The sequence below is a fragment of the Spodoptera frugiperda genome, chromosome 6, assembly GCF_023101765.2.
Source record: "Spodoptera frugiperda isolate SF20-4 chromosome 6, AGI-APGP_CSIRO_Sfru_2.0, whole genome shotgun sequence".
Classification (NCBI taxonomy): domain Eukaryota; kingdom Metazoa; phylum Arthropoda; class Insecta; order Lepidoptera; family Noctuidae; genus Spodoptera; species Spodoptera frugiperda.
In genome coordinates, this window is record NC_064217.1 from 8704981 (window position 1) to 8731870 (window position 26890).

General features: G+C 35.7%; 3 protein-coding genes across 5 annotated transcripts; 2 read left to right on the forward strand and 1 right to left on the reverse strand.

Annotated features, from left to right (window-relative positions):
• Positions 1–1765: 1765 nt before the first annotated feature.
• Positions 1766–3767, forward strand: LOC118268003 (uncharacterized). The gene has a single exon (XM_035582272.2). It carries the CDS (start codon positions 1903–1905, stop codon positions 3610–3612), a length of 1710 nt encoding a protein of 569 aa, XP_035438165.2. The 5' UTR covers positions 1766–1902; the 3' UTR covers positions 3613–3767.
• On the reverse strand, positions 3573–26890 carry LOC118268006 (uncharacterized). 3 transcript variants are annotated; one of them, XM_035582279.2, is made up of 5 exons: positions 26617–26890; positions 17978–18062; positions 16790–17023; positions 11861–11990; positions 3573–5088 (listed from the first exon to the last, which is right to left on the reverse strand). In XM_035582279.2, exons 2-5 carry the CDS (start codon positions 18044–18046, stop codon positions 4988–4990), a joined length of 534 nt encoding a protein of 177 aa, XP_035438172.1. In that variant the 5' UTR covers positions 18047–18062; positions 26617–26890; the 3' UTR covers positions 3573–4987. The 3 variants fall into 3 exon arrangements, with proteins under 3 accessions (XP_035438172.1, XP_050550091.1, XP_035438173.1); XM_050694134.1 differs by lacking the exon at positions 26617–26890 and adding an exon at positions 19407–19629; XM_035582280.2 differs by lacking the exon at positions 26617–26890 and adding an exon at positions 18754–19017.
• LOC126910740 (uncharacterized) lies at positions 5130–11823 on the forward strand. Its single transcript, XM_050694133.1, has 2 exons — positions 5130–6551; positions 7391–11823. The coding sequence occupies exon 2, from the start codon at positions 7728–7730 to the stop codon at positions 10005–10007; it is 2280 nt and encodes a 759-aa protein (XP_050550090.1). The 5' UTR covers positions 5130–6551; positions 7391–7727; the 3' UTR covers positions 10008–11823.

The following is a 26890-nucleotide window of genomic DNA, read 5'->3' on the forward strand; positions in this document are numbered from 1 at the left end:
CAAGTTGCTCATCCATCGCCCCAACGGTGCAGTCAAATTCGTACCTTTTTTTTAAACCACGACGGTGACAAGAAAGCACCCACAATAATTTTTATATGCTTAAATTACCTTAATTTTGCAGTAAACATAATATGAAACATAATTACTATATTGTCACAAACATAACGTGATGGCAATACAACTGTTGTTACAGCACATTGCCCCATTAATAGTAATTATATCTCCACTCGCGTGTACACATACACTTTTTCATATAAAACATAATGTATTATAGCATTTACGGCTGTGAACAAAGAATTTTCTAATAGCCTCTAACTATAACGATAGTTTCCTTTCTCTACTAAATGTTTGTTACATAAGCGGTTCTAAAATGAGGCGAAATATTCGTGAACCGCAGTTATATCTAAACTATCATAATTATCAAAAGTGTGTTGATCACGTGTTGATGATGACTGAGTGAGCTTAACGCTGTCATGTTTTTTGTTTACCATAATTGTTTTATTTGTGTTAAAGTCAACGACCTTAGCAAGCCATGGTTCACGAAAATATCATTCAGCAGTGCATAATATGTATCTTAGCATATAAGTGTTGTAGTTAAACTACACTTTTACTAAAATCGACAGAGCAAACATACTTTATTGATCCTGGGGATAATAAAATAAGGATTTTGGTTGAAAAACATTTCATGAAAGCAATGATCTAGCAAGATACGACTTTTGAAAGACACAAACAACACATAAACCATTAGAAAATAAATCGAAACTGTCCTCAATAAAGCTAATAAGAGATATACAGAAAGGCATCCGGATATTGCTCTTAATTTGTTCTAAATTGCCTCTTAACAATAACGCCAATAAGAGAGAAAATACGAGACCGAGAACATTTAATATCATTCCACGTGCGACTCACTAAGGAGCCAGAACGTCGGGTAAAAGTATAGGGTACAATTAGAGCGAAGTTGATCAGCATCATGATACAGATAATAAGTGTGCTTGTTATTATGGAGAGAGCAGACATGTTGCCAAGAAAATAGATTATAAGAGCCCGAGTCGCATGTTTTAGGTCAATTTACGTTTTGTTGTTGAAAGTGTCGGTTATGTCACAAAGCATGGCTATCGATACTGTTACCAAGCTCCCTTTGTTATAGATACCTGACATTGAATACGTATCTGTTACACCATCAATAGCTTTGATTATTACATAAGTGAATGTTTTCAAGTCGTAAACAATTTTTTCCCAGCTACTGTATTGTTGCGTCATGAGCTCATTAACTCCTTGTCGCTTTGTTATGATGATTCATTTCGTATAGAAAGTTTGTACTAAAGTAAAACGTTCATCTATCGCTGTCTTCATCATGCATCTTAAGGTAAACAGTATCTAATTAAATGCAAATTTGATTATAGGCCGTTTATGAATTATTGTTGTTTATTATCATTTAAATCATACATCATGTACGCGCTATAATTTTACTTTTCATGTAGGTAATGATAGAGATTACAAGATTGTGCCTAGAAACGTAGGCCTGCATGTCTTTGTCGTCGATTCGCGATGGAGATTTGAATCATAATTTCACCGAGTCGTGTGTGAACCGCGAAACTTTCCTATTATCCGTGGAGAAAATATCCCATAAAATGAAAAACGGTTTCACCCGTGCTCGGGTCACGGCCCTGAGAGTCGCGATAGTCAATTAAGATAGTCGCCGGCAAACGACAATCGCCACATAATTATCTCGCTCATTCGTCGTGACCGAACTGAATCAGCATTGCATTAGAGCGCAGGGAGGGTTAGTGTGCATCCACAATCAAAACTATATCAGTGGGCTGCGGCGGTCGCCAGCGCTCAGTACTAGCGCGCCTTGCCCGCGCGCCGACACGCGAACCGACGAAAGTGAAAATAAACACGATGAAAATAACAGTGCAACTATTTGTTTTTTGCGTATATACCCTTGCGCTTGCGAACTCTGATGACCCGACGCAGTTAGAGAAATATGAGAAAAAAATCAAAACGTACCAACTGGAAGTGCCTGGAAAGGATCCGATCACTATTATAGAAAAAGCACAAGATTCCACAAATCGTGATGATAAATGGGAAGATATGCACTTTGAACACAATGACAAAGATGATGCTGAAATAAAGAATCTCATGACCCATATTGTTCATGACTTTGATGAAAATCGCCCGAGATGTTACGGACCTTCTTGTCAAGATGGCTTCAACAGTGAAGAAGAGGATGCATTAGATGATTACATACTAACAGCAGAAAAACTCAAAGATTATGGTGACTTACCTCAGGACCGACTTCAAGCAATATCCGCTCTTGCTGCCAAACTTAAAAAGGATAAAATTAAAGCAGATCGCTTTTCTTCAATGAACAGTGACAAAAACGAAGAAGATGGAAATGGCAAAGTATACACTACATGGAATCGGTTAAAAGTCAAACAACATAAACATCCTTTCGACGACAAAGATGGATGGGTCACACTGGAGCCGGTCGCTTGGTCTACAAGTAAAATATCAAAATGGAAACCTAACGTTAAAAAACAAAAACCAAGTCACTGGAATGACGATGAAAACAGATTTCCCAGTAATGACAGATTTCCAAGTGACGACAGATTTCATAATGACGATCGGTTTTCTAATGACGACAGGTTTCCTAGCGATGATAGATTCCACAATGATGACAGATTTTCATCCAGTCAAGATTCTGGAAGTAATTATAACTACATGCCGCATAAAAAACCATCGTCTAGTCGACCTAGTTATATGAATAACAAATTGCACTTACCGCCAGAATATGAGCAGGAAATCCCATCAAAGCCGTCATGGACGAAGCCTCAGCAAGCAAGTTATCCATCATCTTGGGCTCCTGATGAGGGACGACGCCCTCATAAGCCAAATTGTGATCACCATGAAAATTATTCCGATGACGAGTCAGTGTATTACGGTATGTCCGATTCTGTAGTGACTGATCAGCGACCCGTGAATTATCCCTATGAGTACGAGGCTCTTCATCAATCTTCGGGTTCATCGCAGAAGCGTCCTTTCAGGCGTCCCACTCAAGTAGTGTATGCTGGAGGTCCCGAATATGAAAATGATCGCATTTCTAGGCCACCGCACGGAGATGGCCAGTGGGTTTTGTTATCAACAACTAAAGGATACCGTAATAAGAAACGCCAAAGATCTTTGAATCCTCCAGCTGACGATCGCGCAGATGTATCGACTATGACGTCACACCAGGCTGTAGCACTGACTGTATTACCGGTGGACAAAGCCCGCACTAATATGACAACTTCGCATGGAGGTATGTTGGAAGTAGAAAAGAGTTTCCAAACTGTTGAAGAATCTAAAAGGGACATGGATAAGAAGAATGACTTGGAGGTTGCTATGACTCAGTTTAGGCCTGTTGTGAATAAGAATAGGCTTGTGAAGAGGAAGATTGTTTCAAACGTGTCTCCGGACAGCTCGACGCTGTTAGCTGCTGTGGGAGCGGGCATGGTGCCAGCTACCATGGCCATGGTAGTCCCCATGATGTTAGGGAAACGAAGGAGAAGAGAAATAAGAACACCAGCAGATTCTCAATTAGACAATTTATTATTATATAAATATCGATAGATCTTTTAGTTTACGTAACATTATTTATTGACTATTTATTAAATAATTTATTTTGATTGATTGATTGATTGATGAATATGTGATATTGGAATGTTTTGAGCTATATTATGCGTATGATTGTTAAACCAGTTTTTGTAAAATATGTTTTTTTTTTACATAAACATCTCAAATAGACTATGTAAGACTGTTGTGATTTCTTGTGTTGTGTTTTTTATTTAATAAATTAAATGTGTTTTTTTTTAACTTGAATATTATTTGATATTTATTATTCCGAGTGCCTTATAGCCCAGTACCTTTACAACTGCGTTAAAAATCAAGATGTTTTTTTATAGCTACATTAACAATTGTAACTTTAAGCTCATAGATATTAAATCTATAACATGTTATATCAATATTCTATGACATCCATTTCAGACAAAAATAAAATAAGATGACATTGTGTTCTCTAGACACAGACAGAGGGATCAAAATTTACAACAATAGGATAAATTGCTAATTTTTATTTTAATGTCCGTCTTACAGAGTATTTTAAAACATTATTACATTGATTTTTGTCACGTATTTTGTTTTGTTACGGAAACAAATACTTTCGATGATATTTGATTTAAATCTTATACGACAAAATAAAAAAAATACATGTCTAATATTTTTTCATTACCTAACTGACGGACAAAAATAGATGTTTAATTTTCATATTCAGAAAATTATTATATTTTTAAACTTAGATTGCGAAGATTGATTAGATGACATACATAGATACAAATGTGACTTCCACGAGATGCTTTACTTTCATGTTACTAACGGTATGTATACAGTTAGGGGATAGCTAATGAAGTATTAAACACTAAATTTGGGCACATGGTTTTAACATTAAGTGATGAATTCAGCTAGTTTAAGTGGCACGTTTGGAATGGGTCATTATTCGAAAGAAGCTAATATAATCGCGCTAAAATGTTCTATAAATGTGTTTAGATGTTTGTTCGTCAACCATGCCGAAACTACTTAACGGATTTTGATGAAATTTGTTATAGAGATAGGGTATGATCTGACTTTTTATCCCACGGGATCGCGGGCGAAGCCATTGGCAGAACAAACAAAAACGTTTTTAATAGGAGTATCTTATGCTTATAACTGAGGCATAAAATAAATCTTAATACTAGTATTTTAATTGAGACAAAATAAAGTACAAGAAATAGTGTCCTATGATTTACAGGGTCATCGACCTCACAAGCTAAGTAATGAGTAAGTACCTACTTAATCAGATCTGTAAATAAGTATCAAAATCAAATAACAAATCTACAACTTCTTCTTACATTTACTCCACTGTACTTGTGACTTGTTTAAAGAATATTGGGTCTTATTGTTTAGTAATAAATTAGTATTTATAGTAAACTTCTCCTGGCCGGCAGTAGATGTTCCCTGTTCGGATTGCTTCCATCAAATATTTGACGCTGAACAGGCAAACTATGAGGAGCACTGGAACAAACAGAATAATATATTAATTTAATTATCTTGCAAGCGTAGTTATTGGCGAAGATATCTTGATTAAATCCTTCTTGGTTAGGTTAGTACAGTTCAAAATTTGATATGAAATATGAAGGCTAAGATATTGCATTGATCCGGAGCTGCGGACTACCTAGCGGGTTTACCGGGGATTCGGCTCGAAGGGCAGAAGTAGGAATAGGGCGGTTTTTAGTAAGTAAGAGTCTAACACTTCCTCTAGCCTCACCCAAGGCGTGAAAGAAGAGGCCTTTGGTCAGTAGTGGCCACTTATAGGCTATTGATGTGGTGAGTGATGTGTTCGAGTTTACACTGTAAACTACTAATATACTTATGCTATAGCTACATAAAGGGCGAGGTGTCACACTACAAACATCTATATCATATTCAGTGTTAATTATAAGTATTTTATGTCTTCACATAAAGTATCGTACGTGCCATTTATAGGAGATATCTCAAAATCATGTTTCTTTAATTACTAATTTAATTATACCTCTATCTCAAAATTAGTTTAAACATTTCATGGGTAGGAAGCTTGATAATTTTATTCTCTACACGTAGTAATATACCTGCATGGAATGAACAATTAACTTTATTACCGCACGCCGTGTATCCGGCAGTTTGTACCCGAGGAAGTGAATAGGGTTAACTATCCATGCTACTCTATAACGGTTAAATGATTCGTTAGACGTTTAACGTGAAACAGCTTTTTTCTACAGTTTCATTGTACTAAAAGTTGGTTATTTAATAGAGGGAGAGTAGTGGAGAATTAAACTGGTGGAGTGACGATAGGAAGCAATGGTAGTATGAGAAGGGCTGAAGATCGAGTTAAATGGCGTGTTATTTTCGTGTACGGGAGAGCCATGCTTTGGCACAAATGGGCCGGTTCGAGCGGAGTGATACCGCGACCTCACGGGTAGTGAACCACAGTGACACATTCGAAATTGTACATAGTAACGCAGTCCAAAGTTCTCATGTTCAGCTTTTATACTCGTATACATACTGTTTGGTAAATATTTGACTCACGCTATATGGCATCTGCATATGTTCACATGCACTAATGTGTCTGGTTAACAAATCAGCCAATATTATTAAAAATCGCAAACGCAGTTAGTCCAATTATTAAATATCTCTACTTAAATTATTTCACAAAAGTAGATAGGTACCGGTAAAACATGGCAACTTTACCAAGCCCTTGGCAACTTTACCATACTATAGGTATTCGGTACAAACTCATTTATCTAAAAAATCTACCTACTACAATTGTTTTTTTTAATAGTAGTATTTTTTAGACATTATAAGGCAACATTTATCATATTTTACATAGAGGCAGCACTGCTATTATGTCAGTAATGGCTGTCACAATGTAATGTGTGAAAACGTGCAAAAAGTAAATTGTTGCAAAATTGTACTTACAGAGCCCTAATTATAAGTCACAGGTGAGTGAAATTTTAATATATTATGTATAATATAGTTGGGATTACTGTTGTAATATCGCAGTTGCTTTTTCTTTAATTTATTGACAAATAATCGCTTCGGTAATGTTGGTACAGGTTAGGTAAAGTTGCCACGGCCTACTTCGTGGCAACTTTGCCTACAGTTAGGGTTGGCACTAAATAAAGCATAAGTGTTTGTATGTTTGTAACCATTTTCTAATACCTAAAATATGCCCCACGTTTAGTACAATTTTGGTCCAAATTCGAAAGTGCCGGCCACGATGAAAAAATATGATAATACGTTAGTACTTGACCCCTTAAGCATTTTTTATTATGGCACCAAAACTGTGGAACCAATAACTTCGGTTTTATCCAGGGTTTAAATATACCATTTTGCGTACATTTTCGGGAACATTATTGTAACAATAAAGGGTTATAGATTGAATAGGAACATCCAGGTAGCTGCCGTTTACCGCCATACAATGGATACCGGATAAACGAACCGCTCAGTTTTTCTTTTTTTTTTTTGATGTGGGTTAAATCATCCAATGGTTTCTCCCGCCTTGAGTGAGGTGGGAGGAAATGTCAGACTGTTACTGACTAAAAACTACCCTGATCCTACTCCTGCTCTTCGATCTGGAGCTGGGTCGTGCCATAATAAAAAATGCTTATGGGGTCAAGTGCTAACGTATTAATATTTTTTCATCTTGGCCGGCACTCTCGAATTCGAACCAAAATGGGTTATGCCCTTTCACAGCATAATAGTGAATATCCTGAATGATAAGTTATATTGGGTTTGCGCGCATGTGGGCTTTAGATTTATTTAATATGTTTTGTTTCAGAGCCGAAATGGCCCCCTTAAAAAGAAACCGGAGAAAACTCGGAGCTAGGCCATATAAAAATTATACGAAAGATATGTTGAAATTAGCTTTGGAGATAGTAAAGTCAAAAAAAATGACATCTTACGAAGCCGAAAAGAATTTTGGAATACCACGCAGGACAATTGACAAAAAATTAACAAAAACTCACACCGATAAACCTGGACCACCATTCAAACTGACACCAAATGAAGAGTTAAAGTTTGTCAAAGTCCTTATTGTGGCCTCTGAATATGGTGCTCCGTTGACACAGTTAGATCTAAGAGTAGTCGTTTATGAGTATTAAAAAAAAAATGGCAAAATGGATACATTCAATGAAAAACTGCCTGGAGAATGGTGGGCGAAGAATTTTATTGAGCGTCACTATGATAAACTTAGTTTAAGAGCAGTTCAAAATATTAAAAGGGCAAGAGCGGAAAGAACGAAATTGGAATTTGAACAATATTTTAATAACCTAGAATTTGTGTTACAAAATGTGCCTCCCAGTCACGTTTTGAACTACGACGAGACGAATTTTAGCGATGATCCCGGGTCGGTAAAGTGTATATTTCGCCGTGGCGTTAAATACCCCGAACGCGTAATGAATAGTACAAAAGGCAGTATATCGGTTATGTTTGCAGCTACAGCTGACGGACAAGTACTACCTCCTTATGTTGTGTACAAATCAGAAAGCTTGTGGTTCCATTGGATCGACGGAGGACCCGAGCATGCTCGCTTTAACCGAACCAAAAGTGGTTGGTTTGATTCAGCAACATTTTTTGACTGGTTTAACACAATAATTCTAACATGGGCACGGAAATTGGAAGGACCCAAAGTAATCATTGGCGATAATCTTTCTAGTCATATCAATGTGGAAGTGATTGAATTGTGTGAAAAATATAACATTCGCTTTGTGTTATTGCCAACAAATTCAACTCACTTAACTCAGCCACTGGATGTTGCCTTTTTCGGGCCCTTGAAAAAAGTATGGCGTCAAATTTTAACCTCGTATAAATATGAAAATCCACAGCAAGCAGGTTTTAATAAATCCCATTTCCCGGTTCTTCTTACAAAAGTAATGCATGAGGTAAATATGAACAAAACTGAAAACATCGTCAGTGGATTCAAAGCAACAGGTATAATGCCGTTCAACCCTCAAAAAGTTTACAAAAGAATTCCTGAATTTCTTCCAGATGAGCCAAGTTTTTCTGTGGACAGCACATTGCTGGATTACCTTAAGGAAACTAGAAAACCGAATGAAATGAAAAGACAAAGAAACAAAAAACTAAATGTCCAACCGGGAAAATCCATCACAACATCAGACCTCAATCAAATTAACCTAAACAAGACAAAACAGACAAAGAAAAATTTACATAAACTGGCACCAATGAACAATGAAAATTTGATACAGATGTCATTCGATGAAGAAAGTAAATATAATGCAAAAATCGAACACAGCAGTGGAAAAATATCTGAAATACAAGTTCATATCTGTGGTAGTTTGAGCGATGATGGAGAACCCAATATTGAACATTCAATTGTAGAAAGCAAAGCCGCTGCAGCAGTAAAACAAAATAAGCAACGCAAGCTTTCTCGTAAGAAACACTTTAAAAAGAAGACCCAAAATCCAGCTAATAGATTCAAAAAAGTTTTGATTGGATCAACTACTATAGAAAATAGCATTGAATCCAGTAAACACTATGATTCTAAAACAGAATGGTGTGAATTAGATGACAGTGACATACATGTTATTGAAGAAAATGACGCGGTTGACTTAGATGCAAAAAAAAGTAAATACAATGATTCTAAAACAGAATGGTGTGAATTAGATGACAGTGACATACATGTTATTGAAGAAAATGACGCGGTTGACTTAGATGCAAAAAAAAGTAAATACAATGATTCTAACACAGAATGGTGTGAATTAGATGACAGTGACATACAAGTTATTGAAGAAAATGACGCGGTTGACTTAGATACAAAAAAAAGAGTTGACGAACTGGAAGACAATATATTTAAAGAAATTATTAAAAGGGATCTAGAAGAACTTGAAGACATAGAAAACTGTCAAGATATTATTGAAGATGAAAATATCTGTAAGGATCAATTGAATAAGGATACATACCAAGGGAAAGTTAAAAACGTCAGTTTCGAGAAATTTAATGAGGAACTTCCGGAAAAGTCAGGTAAAAAAATGTTATGTGGTAAGTTTGAACCAGATCAAAGAGAAACCAAGAAGACCGCCAAAGGAGTTTTGCAGGACAAGGAAAATCTAATGCCTAGAAAATTTTATGTCGAGGAAAATAGAGTTGAATGGGATGAAGGAGACACAATTTTGGCTAAATATTATTCCCGGAAATGGAAATATTATATCGGTATTATCAAGAATATCAATAGATACAAAAAAAATTATTCTGTTTCCTATTATAAACTAATACGTAACAAAAATGGTAATTTTAAGTTTATTACGCCTAAAAAGCCGGATGAAGATAAACATCTGCCTGAAGATTGTATAGTCAAATCTATAGAATTACTGCAAATATCGGAAAATCCGAAAGAATTTGTCCTTTTGAATGATGAAGATAATATTTATTTTAATTAAAGTTATCATCATCATTCAAAATATGTTAGGTAATCCGTACCATTTTATTTTAAGCGAAATAGTAGCTTACGTTTAAGTTTAAATATTTTTGTTTTATTAAAATAGGTAATTTTCACTGAATTAAACAAATTTATGTTCTAAATTGATGCGTTTTTTTTTTTTACTTTAGGTTTAAGGTTTATAATTTTTTTTTAACATATACATGTCATAAAAAATTTCCTCCTTTTTTGACAACCCTGAGCGTAACAAATTATTTGTATGTAAATTACGATGAAACCCGTGGCAACTATCCCGACTGTCTGTGTAGCCGTTATCTTTATAGATTTCCTCATACTGTTTGCATTATAATACGAAGAGGTCCTAGATGAAGCCCTCTGTACCTCAACAACTCTTTAATATGCAATACACGATGAATACGGCGCGTAGGTAAAGTTGCCAAAAATTCGGTATCTTTACCCATGTTGTTTTTTCTTTACTACGGCTAAAGTAAGCCTTTGTATATAATGACGATTACAGTAAAGTGAGCCAGATAGACTACCATTCTAAATATATAGTTTTGGTTTCTATGCGTCTTATGGTTAAAAATATATTTCGATTTTTGTTCCAAAATATGGTAAAGTTGCCATGTTTTACGGTACTAATACCCAGTTCGTTATGATTGTAATAAGAAAAAACTGGAGAAAAAGCCCATTCATTTCACAGCTATTGGAAATTTTCAAATCGGATCGGATAGGAAATGAATTTTTATGGATTTGAGAATTGCATCTAAAAGAAGTACCTGTCTATAATACCAATTTGATTGTAAGAAGACGCTGCTCAAAAGAGTGGGAATAGAATGAAGATTTATTATGATTTAGCTATTGACGATCTTTTTCGAAACCTTCAAAAGGTGACCTAGCTTTCTGCGGATAAAAGATTAGGGCATGGGGGATTTGTACCTCACTAAAACCACCCCGATGGGAAACCTCACCACCTGTAAGTCGGCACCGGGTACTCTAATAGACTTACCCCGGAGCTCCCAGTATTGTAAGTACCTATAGTGTATGGGAATTCATTTTTTTGGCGGTCTGGTTACTAACCCGTTATTGGCTTAACTATGAGATCGAGATTTTTTATTAGATTTATTTAATGAAAATGTACAAGTTACGACAATCTGGTCTTTATCAATCTGTCTTTATCAAGGTTGAACTATTTTTTAACTAAAAACTTCCATTCATATAGAAGAACGATAATGAAATAATTGAATCCTATATCCATATATCAATTATACTAACACTAATTGAATGAGGATACATAGACATGCCAATGTCATTTAATTGGATAAATTAGAAACTGTTATTTATTATGTTACTAGCTGACCCTACGAACTTCCCTACATATAACATGAATGAAGACATGACATATTTTTTCGTGACTTATTTCATATAAGGTAAGGTGGCCCATTTCTTATAATAATTATAATGGATACTACCCACTTAAAAGATGACTTTAACTCTTAAAGACGATTCTTCTTGCGTTTTCGTTTTCGTAAAGTCTATCATATTACTTATGCTATTTGATTAGTCCTTAGTTATATTTATTTCTCCTAATTTTACAGTTAACTTATGCTTTAGTGTTACGGTGTTTTCATGGTTGTATCTACTATGGATCCTGACGTACAGAAGTTGCAGTGGTTTTATTCTGGTATACAGGAGTTACAGCGGTTTTGAAAGGTTGTGTCGGCCTTGTCCCAAAAAGCTAACTAATAATGATTGGTGAAAAGTTTAGTGCCCTGAGGGAGACCATGAATGATGATGATATTAACCTAATAGTTTAAAATTTCCATTAATATATAAGGTTGTAAAGGTACTCACAGTCAAACAGGGCAACCAATCCCAGCTGTATCCAGCCAGCAGTCAGGGCTTCCCAGATGATTAGTATTACTGAGAAGAAGAGGTGGAAGAAGCTGTACACGAAGAATGTTGTCACCAAACAATGGTTCGCCTGCAAAAAGGAATAAGATAAATTACATAAGGTAAATGAGAACAAAAATGTTAACGTATTTGTATACTATCTACGAATAGAATTGGATGAAGATGTCCTAAAACTATTACAAAACATTATTTCGTGCAATTTTTCGAATACGATTTGAATGATATAATTTTTGTTTTGAGGCAATCATCCAATGACTTCTCCCGGCTTGGGCGAGGCGATACGGAGTGTCAGACTCTTACTGACTAAAAACTACCCCGTTCCTAATACTGGTTTTTGACCCAGAGCCCCGGTAACCCGCTAGGCAGTTCGCAGCTCCGGGTGTTATTATGATAAAAATATATACAGGGTATAAACAACATATAAAACTAAATAACTACAAACAAAAGCATATCATTAAAATTCACTTTACGTACAAAGTGTCTTCCTGGTTTCTGTCAAAGCCGTTAAAAGTAGTACCGTGTTCTAATTAACTATTCAACGTTAAAAGGATACTCTGTAAAAGACCAGCACATCCCGATATCTCAAGTAGACAAAGTTGTATAAATAATTTTCAACCTTATCACTAAAGTATAAAGTTGAAAGTCTTTTAAAGAATTCTGTCATTTTGGTATAGCAAATTGTGCTGGCTTCTAGTTAGACTGACAAAGTTCTACAAAGTACTATTCTGTAGTAGAAAAATATTTTGATGTAGCTTACAAAGGTATAAGTTTTGTGAACAACTGTATACAAGAGACGGATTTATTGTTTGCATTCTCTGTATCAGAGGGAAGATTAAAAATATATTTTTCTTGATTCTTATCAGGAATTGAGTATGACTTCAAACTATTACCGACAATCAAGGGATGGGTATCAAGCGTCCTCTTAAGTTTTATTGACCTAACTACCACTGGTTACTGGCTGGTCTCCCACTGTCACTGTGCCACTTCCAAGCGTGGGGATAATTAAAATCAAAACAAACTTCCTCTTAAGAGGGTTTTTTATGAGGGGAGAATATCATCCAATGACTTTTCCCGGCTTGGGTGAGGCGAGAACGAGTGTCAGATTCTTACTAACTAAAAATCAGCCCGTTAACTGCTAGGCAGTCCGCAGCTCGGGTCCTCTTAATAGGGTAGGTTTTGATCAGGTATTATGCACAAGTCTTATAACAATTCATGCTTTAAAAGTTGAATTATAACGCTTAGATTTTCCATGTTAGTCGCAGTTGAGTCACGTTGATTTTGGTCAAATTAGCAGCAATTAATTCATATTATAAGTCGTAGCCGACGGAGCTGTGGACTACCTAACAGGTTACCGGGGTTCTGGCTCAAAAAGCAGGAGTAGGAACGGGGTGGTTTTTATTCGGTAAGACTCTGACATTCCTTCTCGCATCGCCCAAGGCGGAAGAAGTCATTGGATGATTTTCCCCCCTCAAAAAAAGTTACGTAATGTCAATAATTTGAATGAGTAATAAAAATGGCGCCATATAATTTGATTGATTTCTTTTCCTTCTTTCTATTCGAATTTATTGCAAAAGTATAAACTACACCGATATCAATTAGGCTTGTTTCGTAACACCAATTTCAAACGAAAGTATTTGATCAAAAGTTAATTGTAGAAAATCTGTGGAAACTAATCTTTGTAGCTTTTAATTTATTTCAATTTGTTGCTTTAATTATTTAATTTGTTCGTGATGTTGAGTTATTTCATTTATCGGTGAGATTATGTAAGATATTGGCAGGTGATTTAGTGTTAGTTGATTCGAGAGTGTATTTAATTAGGCATTAATCTGATTCATTACAAAATAAAGATAAATCAGATTAGTTATGACATGCAACGTACGTATGTAACGACACGCTTTTTATACTCGAAGGGGTAAGCAGAATTGCACAATACGGTACGTAATGCCGCTATACAATGTAAGGTAACCTAACCAAATAAGGCCTACCTTATTTTTATTACCGCCTAGCTCGTAGGTTTAAAATGAAAATGCGCTGATAATTTCAAAATCTTATATTTATTTAATAAACTTTGTAATATTCAAAACAAAATGGCTTTAAAAACAAGAAATACACTTTTATTAACACAAATAGCTCAAAGGTCACTTTGGCCTTATTGGGAACCCTATGTCTCAATAAGGCCTAAATAAAAACAAGTAAATATTCAACCTATTAATTAATACAAAACTTTGTCACTTCTTTTATTAAATCTAATGAGATCCTATTAATGACTTTTGGTTATTAGAGATCAGACTTTATGAGTTTCTCATCATGTAATACCCATGTAACATCTTTGAACTCATCGGCACCCCAGCATCAGTCAAAAGAATGAGAACAACTTCTTGTTCTTTAGCCAATTTAGCGACCGACCTAGCTTTTGAGTAGTCGAACCATTCTTTAGATAGTGCGTACTTCTTGGGAAGTTATATCTGGCTGCAGCAGCATACCAGGTAAAACAGGATGAACAGATTTCAAGGGTTGAATAGATACTATGAAGAATTTCCCGATATCCATTCACCCCTTTTCTGTATTTATTCACCCCGTTTACCCCTTTCTACCATTTTAACAGCGATTTCCATCTTTTGCAAAATCCATTGGCTTTCCTTTTAACATAAGCTGGTAATCCGTTTTCTATGATATTACTGAAAAACGACTATGCCGTAATAAGGCCTACACGTTTTTTTGTAGGCTTTATTAGGGCATGGCACATAGGTAAACAAAACAACGATTATATGAAATACACCGATATTATAGCTATTTCACTTATGTGAGGAGATGGCTAAATGTATAATTGTCATACAGACAAATCACGGCACGTCGTATACTGATAAATATAAAAATACTAACAGTTTACGCTTCTCGAATTTTATAAAAACTAAAGTGCGCTCCACGTCGTGATTGTTTTCGACTGTAGGTTCCAACATAATCGCGGCACGGGTTGCTTGCTGTGCTCAAATTAGTTAAGTAATGTGCATACGCACTTTTACAAACTTTGGCGACCATTTGAAATCGGGAAGAGGGAAATTTTCAAAATAGGCTTTATTGGGGCATAGGCCTTATTTGGTTAGGTTACTATACTCCCACTTTTCACCATTTGTGTTAGAAGTCCCATGTAATAGGGGGTGAGCCTATTGCCAAATATTGGGCACAATTCCAGACTCCATGTTACTACTCAGAAATTTTAAAAAATCCCAAAAAAGCCCAGTAGTGCTTTGCCCGACCCGGAAATCGAACCTAAGACCTCTCGTCCAGCAGTCGCACTTGCGACTAGTCGACCAATGGGGCAGTCTCTATCTAGCTATGATAATTTAATGCTTACACTTTACTGTTTAGCTATGATACTATACACATGCATCATAATGTATCGTATTGCTTGTCTCATTGATTTATATTCAATAAATTACAGCCTTCTTTAATACAATTTTACCCAGATATTGAGTTCTCCAATCAATATATCGTATTGCGTAACAACGCAATACAGAACTGTCCTGCATCTATTGACGTTATTGGCTGAATGATATCGTATCTGTGCATCGCGACACGATACAAAAAAGTTCAATAGAATTACGTCACAGATTGGCCGCACGTCACATATTGCAATGACGATTGTGAATCGAATAAAGTTTCCTGGATCGATTGGCATAAAGCTATTGTGATTAATCGATTGTGAAGTTGAGTTAACATCTTTTTAATTACTTAGGTATCTACAATTAGCTAGAGAGCTAGCTAGCAACATATTTTTAGGTATTTGACTGCACGGTTGTTGCGGTGGCTGGGCAACTGGTTCGATTCCCACACTGAACAACTCTTTGTGTGGTCCACAAATTGTTGTTTCGTGTCTGGGTGTCATGTGCATTTAAACTTGTAGTTCGTAAACGTACCCACGACACAGGAGAAAATCCTAGAGTGTGGCAACGTTTCTTAAAGAATAAACAAACAAATCTGTTTAATCGGTAAAACTATAGTTCATTCATTTGAATTTCAACCTTAAATTTGAAGTCCGACAGTTACATTTGCAACGGAGAAGAATATAACTAGATTTTTACCAAAGATAATGGAAACAATGTAAAAAGTATATTAGATTCACATAAACAATAACTTGGCAGTCGGCAGTCGGCAGCATATTTATAAAATCACAAAGAGTTTTCTCGAGACGCTTTCTCAGTTCGATATTTCTGAATGTATTATTCAATTTTATCTGAATTAATCTTGAATAAATATCGATACCATCTCTACGGGGATATTAAACGGTTACTTTGTTTCTCCTTTTAAGTAAAAAGATTGTATATCAGAGCGGGAAAGTATTGCCATGTTTGTTTACTATTGCTGTATGTTGGGCTAAGTTAACTAGGTTATTTTTTTTTCTAGTTTAGTGTAATCACATATGAAGCGTGGCTTAACGTTTGTTTTGTGTGATAATCAAATATTAGGCAAGTATAATAAACATTCAAAATTTTTTTATGATATAAGCCGGTAAACGATCAGACGAATCACCTGATGGCAAGCAATCGCTGCCGCCCATTGATATCCGAAATAAGAGAGGCGTTACAAGTGCGTTTTGAACGTTAGGAATTTAAGGGTTGTTGGGCAATCGGGGATTGTGAATTGGGGCTCCGGTAACCTCACTCACGCAACGAAACACGCAAGCGTTGTTTCACGTTGGTTTTCAGTGAGGTTGTGATCTTTATCGGTTCAATATAATATAACATCTTGTTCGTGAAAAGGTAGGTATACAAAAACTTCATCCAACTATATAATTTCAGGACATCATCTCCCACAAAACCCTTTCGTTGACAACATAATAATAACGGTCTGAGTAATGTGATTCCTTACCTTATAAGCGCCTGCCGTAAACATAATAGCAAATAGGAAGAGCAGCATTCCTATCGTAATATACGTGAGGTAATATGTAAGGACGATTATCCTCTCCAGTGAGTCCTTTGTGGATCCAAATATGCTCTCAAGATTGTCGAAGTTCCGGAACTTTCCATCCTTCTCGAAATAGTTGTTGGTCACGTTCAAGCCAAGCTGGTACAAATGAAAGGCCACTGTCGCTATTGCTATCAGCTGGAATAGAAATGAGTTTTGTATTAATTTAATGATAATCAGATTAGGATAATAAATTAGAAGTATGTTTAGTATCCCTAAATTGTGAACATCTAACGATGTTTTCATTTACATTTAAAAGAGGTGATAAATAGATACCTTGTAAGTTAAAAATACGCAGTTTTTTTTTTAATATGACACACAGTTAACAATCATAACAATCGTCTTATAAGAGAAACTAAGCATCACAGCTCTAAAAAGCACTTAGACTAATTCGAAACTACAAGTACTTGTGGTGAACGCCTGATAGAATAATTTAGGCAAAGCCGCAAAGCAACAACACGAGTGTAAAGCTACGGGACGCGACGACGCTACGCTACACAATTTCGATTTGCATATTTACGTCAGGCGCTTGTTCGAATGTGAGCTTCATTTGTCAATGATTCGTTGCACGATTGAAACACTTAATACAAGTCTTTTATGTCTTAAAGGGGTAGACAGACTACCACATTCAGTAATGTTTTGTAATATTTTCCAAGAAATGAGAAAAGAAACTAATGTCATGCACTAGATGAAGACGATGTAATTGTAAGAAACAATTTTGATACAATTTGTATGGAGCTTATGTCAAAATTGTATCTCTAGTAAGCAAATCTACAAATAGATAGGTTATTGAATTCGGCCGTTAATTGGTTGTCTAGCGTAGTAACTGTTGAATTAAGTAAATAAATAAATAGGTATAAATATAAATTTCGAAAATCTCATAACTCTTCTATAGAGTTGTACCTAAGCGAAAAGGCTTACCGGTAGCCAAACTATATTAAACTCAAGGTACTCAGTAATAAGTTACAAATCCAATTTTAAATGGAATCCCACGTAAATATAACATTTTTATCTCATATAAAATACTCCTCTACAAAGCCTCGTAGCGTCGCAGAATGTAAATAATATATAATATGGGTACGCAATACTTACTATTACAATATATCCAAATATAATATTCCCCACCCTTAAAGGGAAACAGAAAAGAAACTTCCTCGTCATCTTTTCATCTGTGTATCTGAAAAGAAAAAAAAAGATAAATGATACACCTTTCTATAATACAACCGTTTCCCTCAAAGGGTTGCGTAGAAATAATAGAATAAAATACACATACATTTCACTAGTTTTTCTTTCTGTATGCCTGTTTTAATTAAAGGAAAATCTACATGATTTTAACTAAGGATAATACTGTTATTCTTAACATAATTCAATTATGTTATTGTTTTATGTGACTTACTCACACTCTAAGACTAGAATCCTCATTCTAAAAATAAGAAATAAAGAGAACCACTTACTGTGCTGTAACATTTAATGATTACTTAAAACATTCCTTAGTAACTATTTAGTTCTAAAAATAATTGCTAAGGATTGGGTTAAGTAACTATTAAATGACTGTGAGTACGGTGGTTATTTTTGTAAGTAAAACAGGCCTAAAGTAGGTATTTTAAGGTGTATAGCAAATTGTGTGAAATGTATCGTTAAATATTATTAAAACTCCAATTTGATCTTTGAATGAACGTTAAAATCACCTTTCGAGGTCAAAACAAACCTAGATTTAGCTGATAGCAATAATATTTTTTAAGTACTAAACTTTATAATACAATAATGTCATGATGGTAATATTCATTTCTGAGAAGAAACAGAATTAAATTAAAGGTCAAGGTATCTTTAAGATCAGACTTTCATTCGTAAATATTCGAGTAACTCACTTGACATAAAATTTAATTGAGTTGACCTTTACGATCCAAAGGTAGCCTCTTCAGACATTGTCACTTGAACTATGACAAATACACACAATAGTTCATTGTTCACCATACACTGCGCGTTTTATACGCGTACACACAAAACTAATCAAAACAAACCCGTCCATGCACACAACACACAACCGAAACGTTTGCTATCAAAACACGATGTGCTATTTCAGTTACTTAGGTACACCGCACCTAATCGTTGTAGTTCACGACCAATTTAATTGGACCTTTGACAAAGATGTTTTTAATGAGTTTGAAGGTTTCGTAAATAATGGTTGTTGAGGAAGCGACTGCACGGTTCGCTGAACGCTGGAAAGGTTGCAGTAGGGAGAGAGACCGGGTGAACGGGCCAAGGTCGGGAGCAACGGCTATAAAAAGGTAAGTACATGCAAAAAGGTGGCCTTTCTATATAGGTTTTATGCGACAAGAATAGGATAGGTAAGTCCCTGGTTTTAGTTACATTTTTCAAGAAAGTTATTGAACCAAATTCGTCCTGGCTACTTCATTAAATACGCAATTTCATAGTTTGAAATTATGATAATCAAGTTCAACAAAAACGCTGTAATAATAAAGACAGTACGTATTAATTATTATGTTATCGGCTTACTCACGTAACGTTTTGACGAGGAACTCGACTAGTTTCAAGCCATGCTAGAGGCTCATATTCATGAGCAGCATTACGCAACACACGACGCGGCGATTGTCGCACTGCTACTGGCGATTCGAGCTACGCGCCCATCGCGCCCTCTGCCTGGAATCGCGCGTACTATCCGGCGCGCGCGACGATGTTGGCTCGTTAGACTCGCTCGCCGGCGGCTGCGCAGGTGTTGGGTTCGATTCTCGGGTCGACGCAAAATGATCGGGTCATGAATATGAGCCTCTAGCATGGCTTGAAACTAGTCGAGTTCCTCGTCAAAACGTTACGTGAGTAAGCCGATAACATAATAATTAATTTAGTATGTCTCACGAAAGTTACAATAAAATGACAGTACGTATATTGACATACCCAAATCCTTGTATGTATGCTTGAGGATTTCTAGATGAGCATAAGATAACGTATACAGCTGGGCAATAACCATAGGCTTACAACGATGATAATGATAACGAAGCTGACATGTTTTATTATACTGAAAATGTTAAACAGTCACTAAAGAAATGGTATCTATACTGTAAAACTTGGGCAAGCTATCAAGACAGTTGCAAGGAAGAATTGGAAACTACACTCATAAAAAAAAATTTGGACACCTGGTTTAAAAATAACTGGTCCACATAAAAGGCAATCACAACACGTGTCTTCCGTCCAATCAACATTGTGAGCATTAAAAGGTATAGGACCATATTTAATTCTAATACGTAGGTAGGTAGGTCCATAATATCTTGACCCAGTTTCAATGCAATTAGTTTTGTAACTCTTTCTCTGCAGAGAACTTTCGAGATAAAATGGTGCAGTGGGCCAATCCCTGGATTAAGACCGTCTGCTTTGTAGCATTGGTAATACGATGAAATGCTTAAGATGTGAATTTGGGTTTAAGTACTAGTTGTTGTAAAATTTTGAAGCTTTAATTTTCTTTGTAGATTTTGTGCTACGGATTTAAAGTTGGTTGACGAAATAAGAATTTGGGCACATAAATCCATCAACTACTAATCACAGGGAAGATTAGTAGCACCCTCTAAATTTTCTCTACACTAATTGAGAAGATTAGCTTAAGGGTAAGCAACTACTCCAAAGTCTTTAGTGACATATTGACATCTTCTTGTGGATGAGTTAAAAAAGAAACCATAAAAGAGTATACAAAATATCCATCACTCTAGCCGGTATCACATTTATACTCACAAAAAAAACATGAGTTTTGTTTTTGAGTGGGGAAAACCATCCAATGACTTCTCTCGCTCCCTTGGTGAGGCGAGAGGGAGTGTCATACTCTTATTGACTAAAACCCACCCCGTTCGTACTCCTGCTTTAAGCCGGTGCCCGGTAACTTCGTAGGTTGTTCGTAATTCCGGAGCAACAATCATATAGCTCAATTTATAAAAATGTATCAAAAACCAAACACCAATGAATTTGGACTCTCTAAGTGGTCTTTGATCTTCTAGCTTTAGTTTATTTCTGTTAGCCACATTGAAGATTCAAAGACCAACTTCAGTTTTAAATTTAAAAGGGCGATACGAAAATAAACTGCAGTTTATACAAGCTCTTTGGGCTTCCGAACCGTTTATGTATGTTGTGCAAGTGTTTCTTTTACTCTTATTTGTTTTATTTAGCTGTTTTGTAGCACATTTGCTACAATTTTTAACGCTAGTGTCAAGAGTTTCTGCGTTCTTTGTTGATTAAAGTGTAATTTTTCCTTTTTGATTATTTGCCGTTGGATCATCGTCATCATCAATAACAGCCCATTTGCATCCATGTTGGTACAATAGCGCTTACACCGTTCTAATAGGGCTGTAATTAGCACAGAGTTTGAATTTTCACTCTTCGTATACAACCAGACAACCACTACCAACGTATTAGGTACTTGCAATTATTTAATTTACCATCTCATATCGCTTTTGTGTTGAAGAACAAACAAGAACAAACACGCCATTTTCTTATAACCTAACCAAGGTATATTATTAACATAACAATGTAAAACTTGCTCGATAATCTTTCCGTCCCATTTACATCAATTTGGAGCACGAGCACACTCGTCTGATAAGCCATTGCGACATAAAAGTAAGCGTGGTTGAGGCACCATTTTGTTAATAATGTTTAGTGCCTATTAAAATGCTGGCTGTATTAAAATTAGGTCGTTTATTTTGTATCCTATGAGTGTGCTTTGGAGATTAGAAATTATTATTGCTGCGCGGAAAATTGTGCGTGGCTTGAAGTTCCAATTTCGTATTTTTTATTGTTATAGCATTCGCTGTGAAGAGTGGCTACCAAGGGATTTTTTTTATAGTATGTTTATACAGACGGCTATATACAACCGGTTTTCGCGCAACGTGTAGCGGGTTCGATTCCCGCACGGAGCAACTCTTTGTGTGATCCAAAAATCCACAATTGTTTCGGGTCAGGGTTATATATGTTTGTTAACGCACCCACGACACAGGAGAATATCCTGGAGTGGGGCAACGTTTTTTAAACGAAAAAGAAACAGAAGGGTGGTCATGGACTTTTACTGTTAAATAGAAAAAAAAGAGATGTCAAAGACTGTACTATTTATTGACTACAAGACAATTCAATGACAAATTAAAGATTAATTGTTAAGTACTTAGAGTAAACATCAATTAATTATTCAAATAATTATCTGAATGTCAACTTAGCATACATATTTAATCATGCTACTAGTGTAGACAGGAAAACAAACAACAACAATACTCATACAATTACTAATGTTCCTTGGCTTACAAATGAAACAGCAAACTAAAATAGCTATTCACAATCGTACCATAGGGACTATGAGAGCTGAATGCATAAAATATAACCTTTACAAACTTCTAGGTATATCAGTGATGCACGATGCATAGTGCAGCTGTGCATGCAATTTCCATCACAAATATCTGACGTAGTACAAAGGGTCGTACACACGAGCGGTATTTTGTTAATGGCTGATACAGGTGGCCATATTATCTGTCGCCACCTGTTGGTGATGGCTATCAATGCGATTCAGTCATCGATGAGTACTATTAGCTGTTGCAAAGTATATAGCTATACAATGTACACCCAATTTTTAAATATTTGTGTTTTAAGTCCCATGTAATATGGGGTGAGCCTATCGCCATTTACTGGGCACAACTCCAGACTCCGTGCTTTTTTTTTTTTTTTTTTTTTGAGGGGGGAAAATCATCCAATGACTTCTCCCGCCTTGGGTGAGGCGGGAGGGAGTGTCAGACTCTTACTGACTAAAAACCACCCCGTTCCTTCTCCTGCTTTGAGCCGTAGCCCCGGTAACCTTTTACGTTGTCCGCAGCTCCGGATCAGCCATTGAGAAATATTCGAAATAAATTAATGGCTGATACAGGTGGCCATATTAACTGTCGCCACCTGTTGGTGCATGGCTATCAATGCGTCAAGGGCAGTCATTGATGAGTGGTATTAGCTGTTGCAATGTCACGCCTTTTATCCCCGAAGGAGTAGGCAGAGGTGCACATTACGGCAAGTAATGCCGCTATACAATGTACATCCATATTTCACCATTTATTGTATTATAAGTCCCATGTAATAGGGGGTGAGCCTATTGCCATATACTGGGCACAATTCCAGACTCCGTGCTGCCACTAAAAAAAATATCTAATTACCGGAAAAAACTCAGTAATATTTAGCCCAAACCAGGAATCGAATCCGAGACCTCTTGTCCGGCAGTCGCACTTGTGACCACTCGACCAACAAGGCAGTCGAGAGTTAGCTGTTGCATGTGTCTGATGTCACTTGAATCTATAGCAATAGATGTGTTAACGATAGCTGTTCTTTCCGCATCAACCAACTTTTATTCATTATTGTTAACTTTTTGTCTTTCCACATCAACCAACTTTTATTCATTATAATTAACAATTCTTTTAGATTTGAATCAAGCAACTAACTATTCTTCCAGCTTCACTTTGCCAGCTGTCTTCAATGCATCGGTCACTACTGCCAATGCGTGGACGATTGCAGTGGCATCTACTAATAACAATGTTTTGCTCATGTGTATAAGCCCTAAGCAACCATTTTCAGTTAGAGCCGGTCAAGATCAACTTGTGCACGGCTCGACTGAAGGTTTTGTATAATTTTTAATACAAGGTGCGACAGATGTGGGTAATGGCCACTAAGTGTAGAATAGTGTGAGTAATTATTATAATTATCTCGGTATGAAATACTCACTGTGTCTTTACTATTCTCAATGTTTGTTTTTCTTTACGCTAGGATTTGCTTCTACATTATCGTTGACAGATGTGTGACCACACATAAGCTGATTAAACATTCAAAAATTGACAAATCTTATCTCGAAAATACTTCTATGTCTATAACAAGTGCTGGTGTTTAACACATTGAACACCGTGGTGGTCACCGGTGACCGCCGTAAGCGGAGGATTTGCCTTCAACAGTTTTCTGTCGGCAGTCAAAGACTTAATCGGCATTTGTTCCGGGAGTAATCAAATCTGTAACTTGATTTTCATCCTAGGTAAATAGGCTTACCAACTTTTAGCCCTTTTATGACATGATTTGTAATAAGTATAGTATCTATATGTTTGCGTTGTGTACTGAATGAGTCTGCATTATGTACTTGTACTTATCAAGTAAAAGGACGTACATTGGGTTCAATGTTAGGGTTTTTAATTAACTACCTACCTACAATAAATTTTCAAGATAGAATTTTTCAGTACCTACTAGCGACGTAGGCGTAACTTGGCCATGTTTGTGAATATTGCGTATGCTTAAATTAGGCAAACCCATTTAGTATATGTATAGAATAACCTAATGACAAAGCAATAAAGTCGTGTTTCGCTAAACGCTAGCTCATTGTGTGCCAAATGTGCAACATAGGATATTGTAAAGAAAATAGTCCGAAGCAACAAAGACCTAATGTTTTCAAATTGTCTAACACTAAATGGCAACTTTGTGACATACTTAGACCACTAGTGCATAGAAATTTAAAATCGAAAAATCTTTAAACTTGCTAAACCTAAGGCAAGAATACGATGCCTTATTCTCTACAGACTAATATTAAATAATACTTTTTTAGTGACGAGGGGTTATGATTAATAATGTTACATATAATTATGTAAGTAGATTAAGTATTTTTGCGGTGTCCAAAAGGACTCATAGCTGGGACAACGACATAAAGGTATGTTACTGGTATATACATGTGTATGTTAAATATAAAATAATACTCGTATGTACTTTGAAGGTTAAATATTAGTTCTTATGACCCCACGATATTAGGATTTTCCTTAATCTAATGTTCATCATTATGTTTTTGTAGCAATTAAATTCCTTACAGCATCCAATAAAAACACTAATGTTGGATTTTTACATTGGTTGGTTAAATGGTCTCAGTTGCGACTGCTTTGCTATTTTTTGATAGGAATAGATTCTTAGGTAAAGTTGAGGAGTTATTGGGTTATTTAATGTGTCATTTGTTTTAACTAAGCTCGTTATCTCAGGATTATTAACAGATGAAGTATAAGTTCATATCCATTTAAGGATACTTGGTACACATAGCTTAACACTGGTGGAAATGGACCCAGCTAAGCTATGTTTTTTATATGGAAAGGTGCGTGATATCGATGAGTTCCTTTCTATCCATACATCGCATACTCGAGCTGGGAATCTTACTCGCACAGTTACATAGCTTAGTATCGTATCGTGGAAACTGTCACATAGTTTTGCAGCTTATGTATGTGACAAATCTTGCACAAGTTTCCTGACTTGCACGCTCCGGTATACTTGCACAAGCCGTCAGTTCCGGTATACCGTTCAGGTATACCGCTACGTATGTGGCCACTATTAGATATTACATCTATTTAGTATAGTACGTCTCCCTAATATAAAATAGAAAAGCACCCTAATGGTGAGTTCACATTTGGTTTAAAGAATAAAGTACGTCTTTAGTTACGACCTAAATAATGTCTATGACCTTCAATTATTCTAGGCAATGATGTTTACACTTAGTTATGTAGAAACAATACAATACAACTAATTCTGACCTAACAGGTGATTGTCTAAAACATTAGTATTGATGGATATAAGAATGATATCATCCAAGTCTTGAATGACAAAACTACTACCAACGTAATCGCCTAAAATATTTCGATGTATTTTAAAATAGAACAACATGAATGCTTAATATATGGAAATTGGTGATAAATATTTAACGAACATTTATAGTTAGGCAAGTAGATACTCCGGAGCTGCGGAATACCTAGCGGGTTTACCGGAGTTCCGGCTAGAAAAACAGGAGAAGGAACGGGGTGGTTTATAGTCAGTAAGAGTCTGCCACTCCCTTTCGCCTCGCCCAAGGCGGGAGAAGCCATTGGATACTTTTCGCCCTTAAAAAAATTGTTTGTAAGTCTGTGGTAAGTAGATACGTAAATTACTGGTATTTTTATCATTAATGAAGTAAGTTTATTTAAGTTAATTATTAGTTCTTCTTTGTTATTTTATAACATCGTTGTAATATAAAAAATACTATTACTATTTTAGACATCATATAAAAAAAGTCTTCTCACAATTTTAGAGGACACACTCAAAAGAAAGTAATCCATATTCATCAAAAAGATTCTATTAAAATATTAGACTAATATTATACATGAAAATATAAAACGAAATGCCGCCATTACACTGAGGGTATCATACATAAAATTATCATTTGATTACTGTTTGAGTCGACATTCAACAACCAAAACAAGAGGGCAACGAACTGGTTCCATCTTTAATTAATCCAATACTAGATGTACTCATAAATAAAGTATCACCAAACAAGAATAACAGCTTCCACGAATTCATATCTAACAGTTTTAACGTGAGTTTTTTGAAGAAATATTTGATAAGTCTTCGCTTCTTTCGTGTTCTAGAATAGAACGGTAACTATCTAAAAATAATTCTATAAGTTAGTAATATGATAAAAACATATGAATTCTGCGTTCAAATTGTATAATTCTAATGTTGACTTCTCTGTAATGAACACAAGAAAACTTGTAATAGGTACCTAAACAACTTGGTAATGCCACTTAATGGAAATATTTGAACACAATCACACAAATTACAAGAAAATATCACTTAAAGTTGACATCTTAAAATATTCCTATAAGAAAAAAATCTCAGACTCTTAGTTACAAAAGAAAACAAAAAGGTCATGAACTTACATCGTCCCACGCAAACTTGTCTATTTCTCACAAAATCCAATTTGTTTTTATCTTTCTTTCGTCAGTATTATATCATAATAATATCACAACACAGCACTATTGTATCACATTGAATAAGTACTGCATAGAAACACTGGCAGCTAACACTTAAAATATCGATTAAATTTATTATCGATTTGTTTCGCGTGTTTTAAAGAAATTCGATTTTCGAGATGCGCTAGCGCGCGTTGTCTCGCTCGGTCGCCGGCTCTGAGACTTGGAGGCATACAGGTTG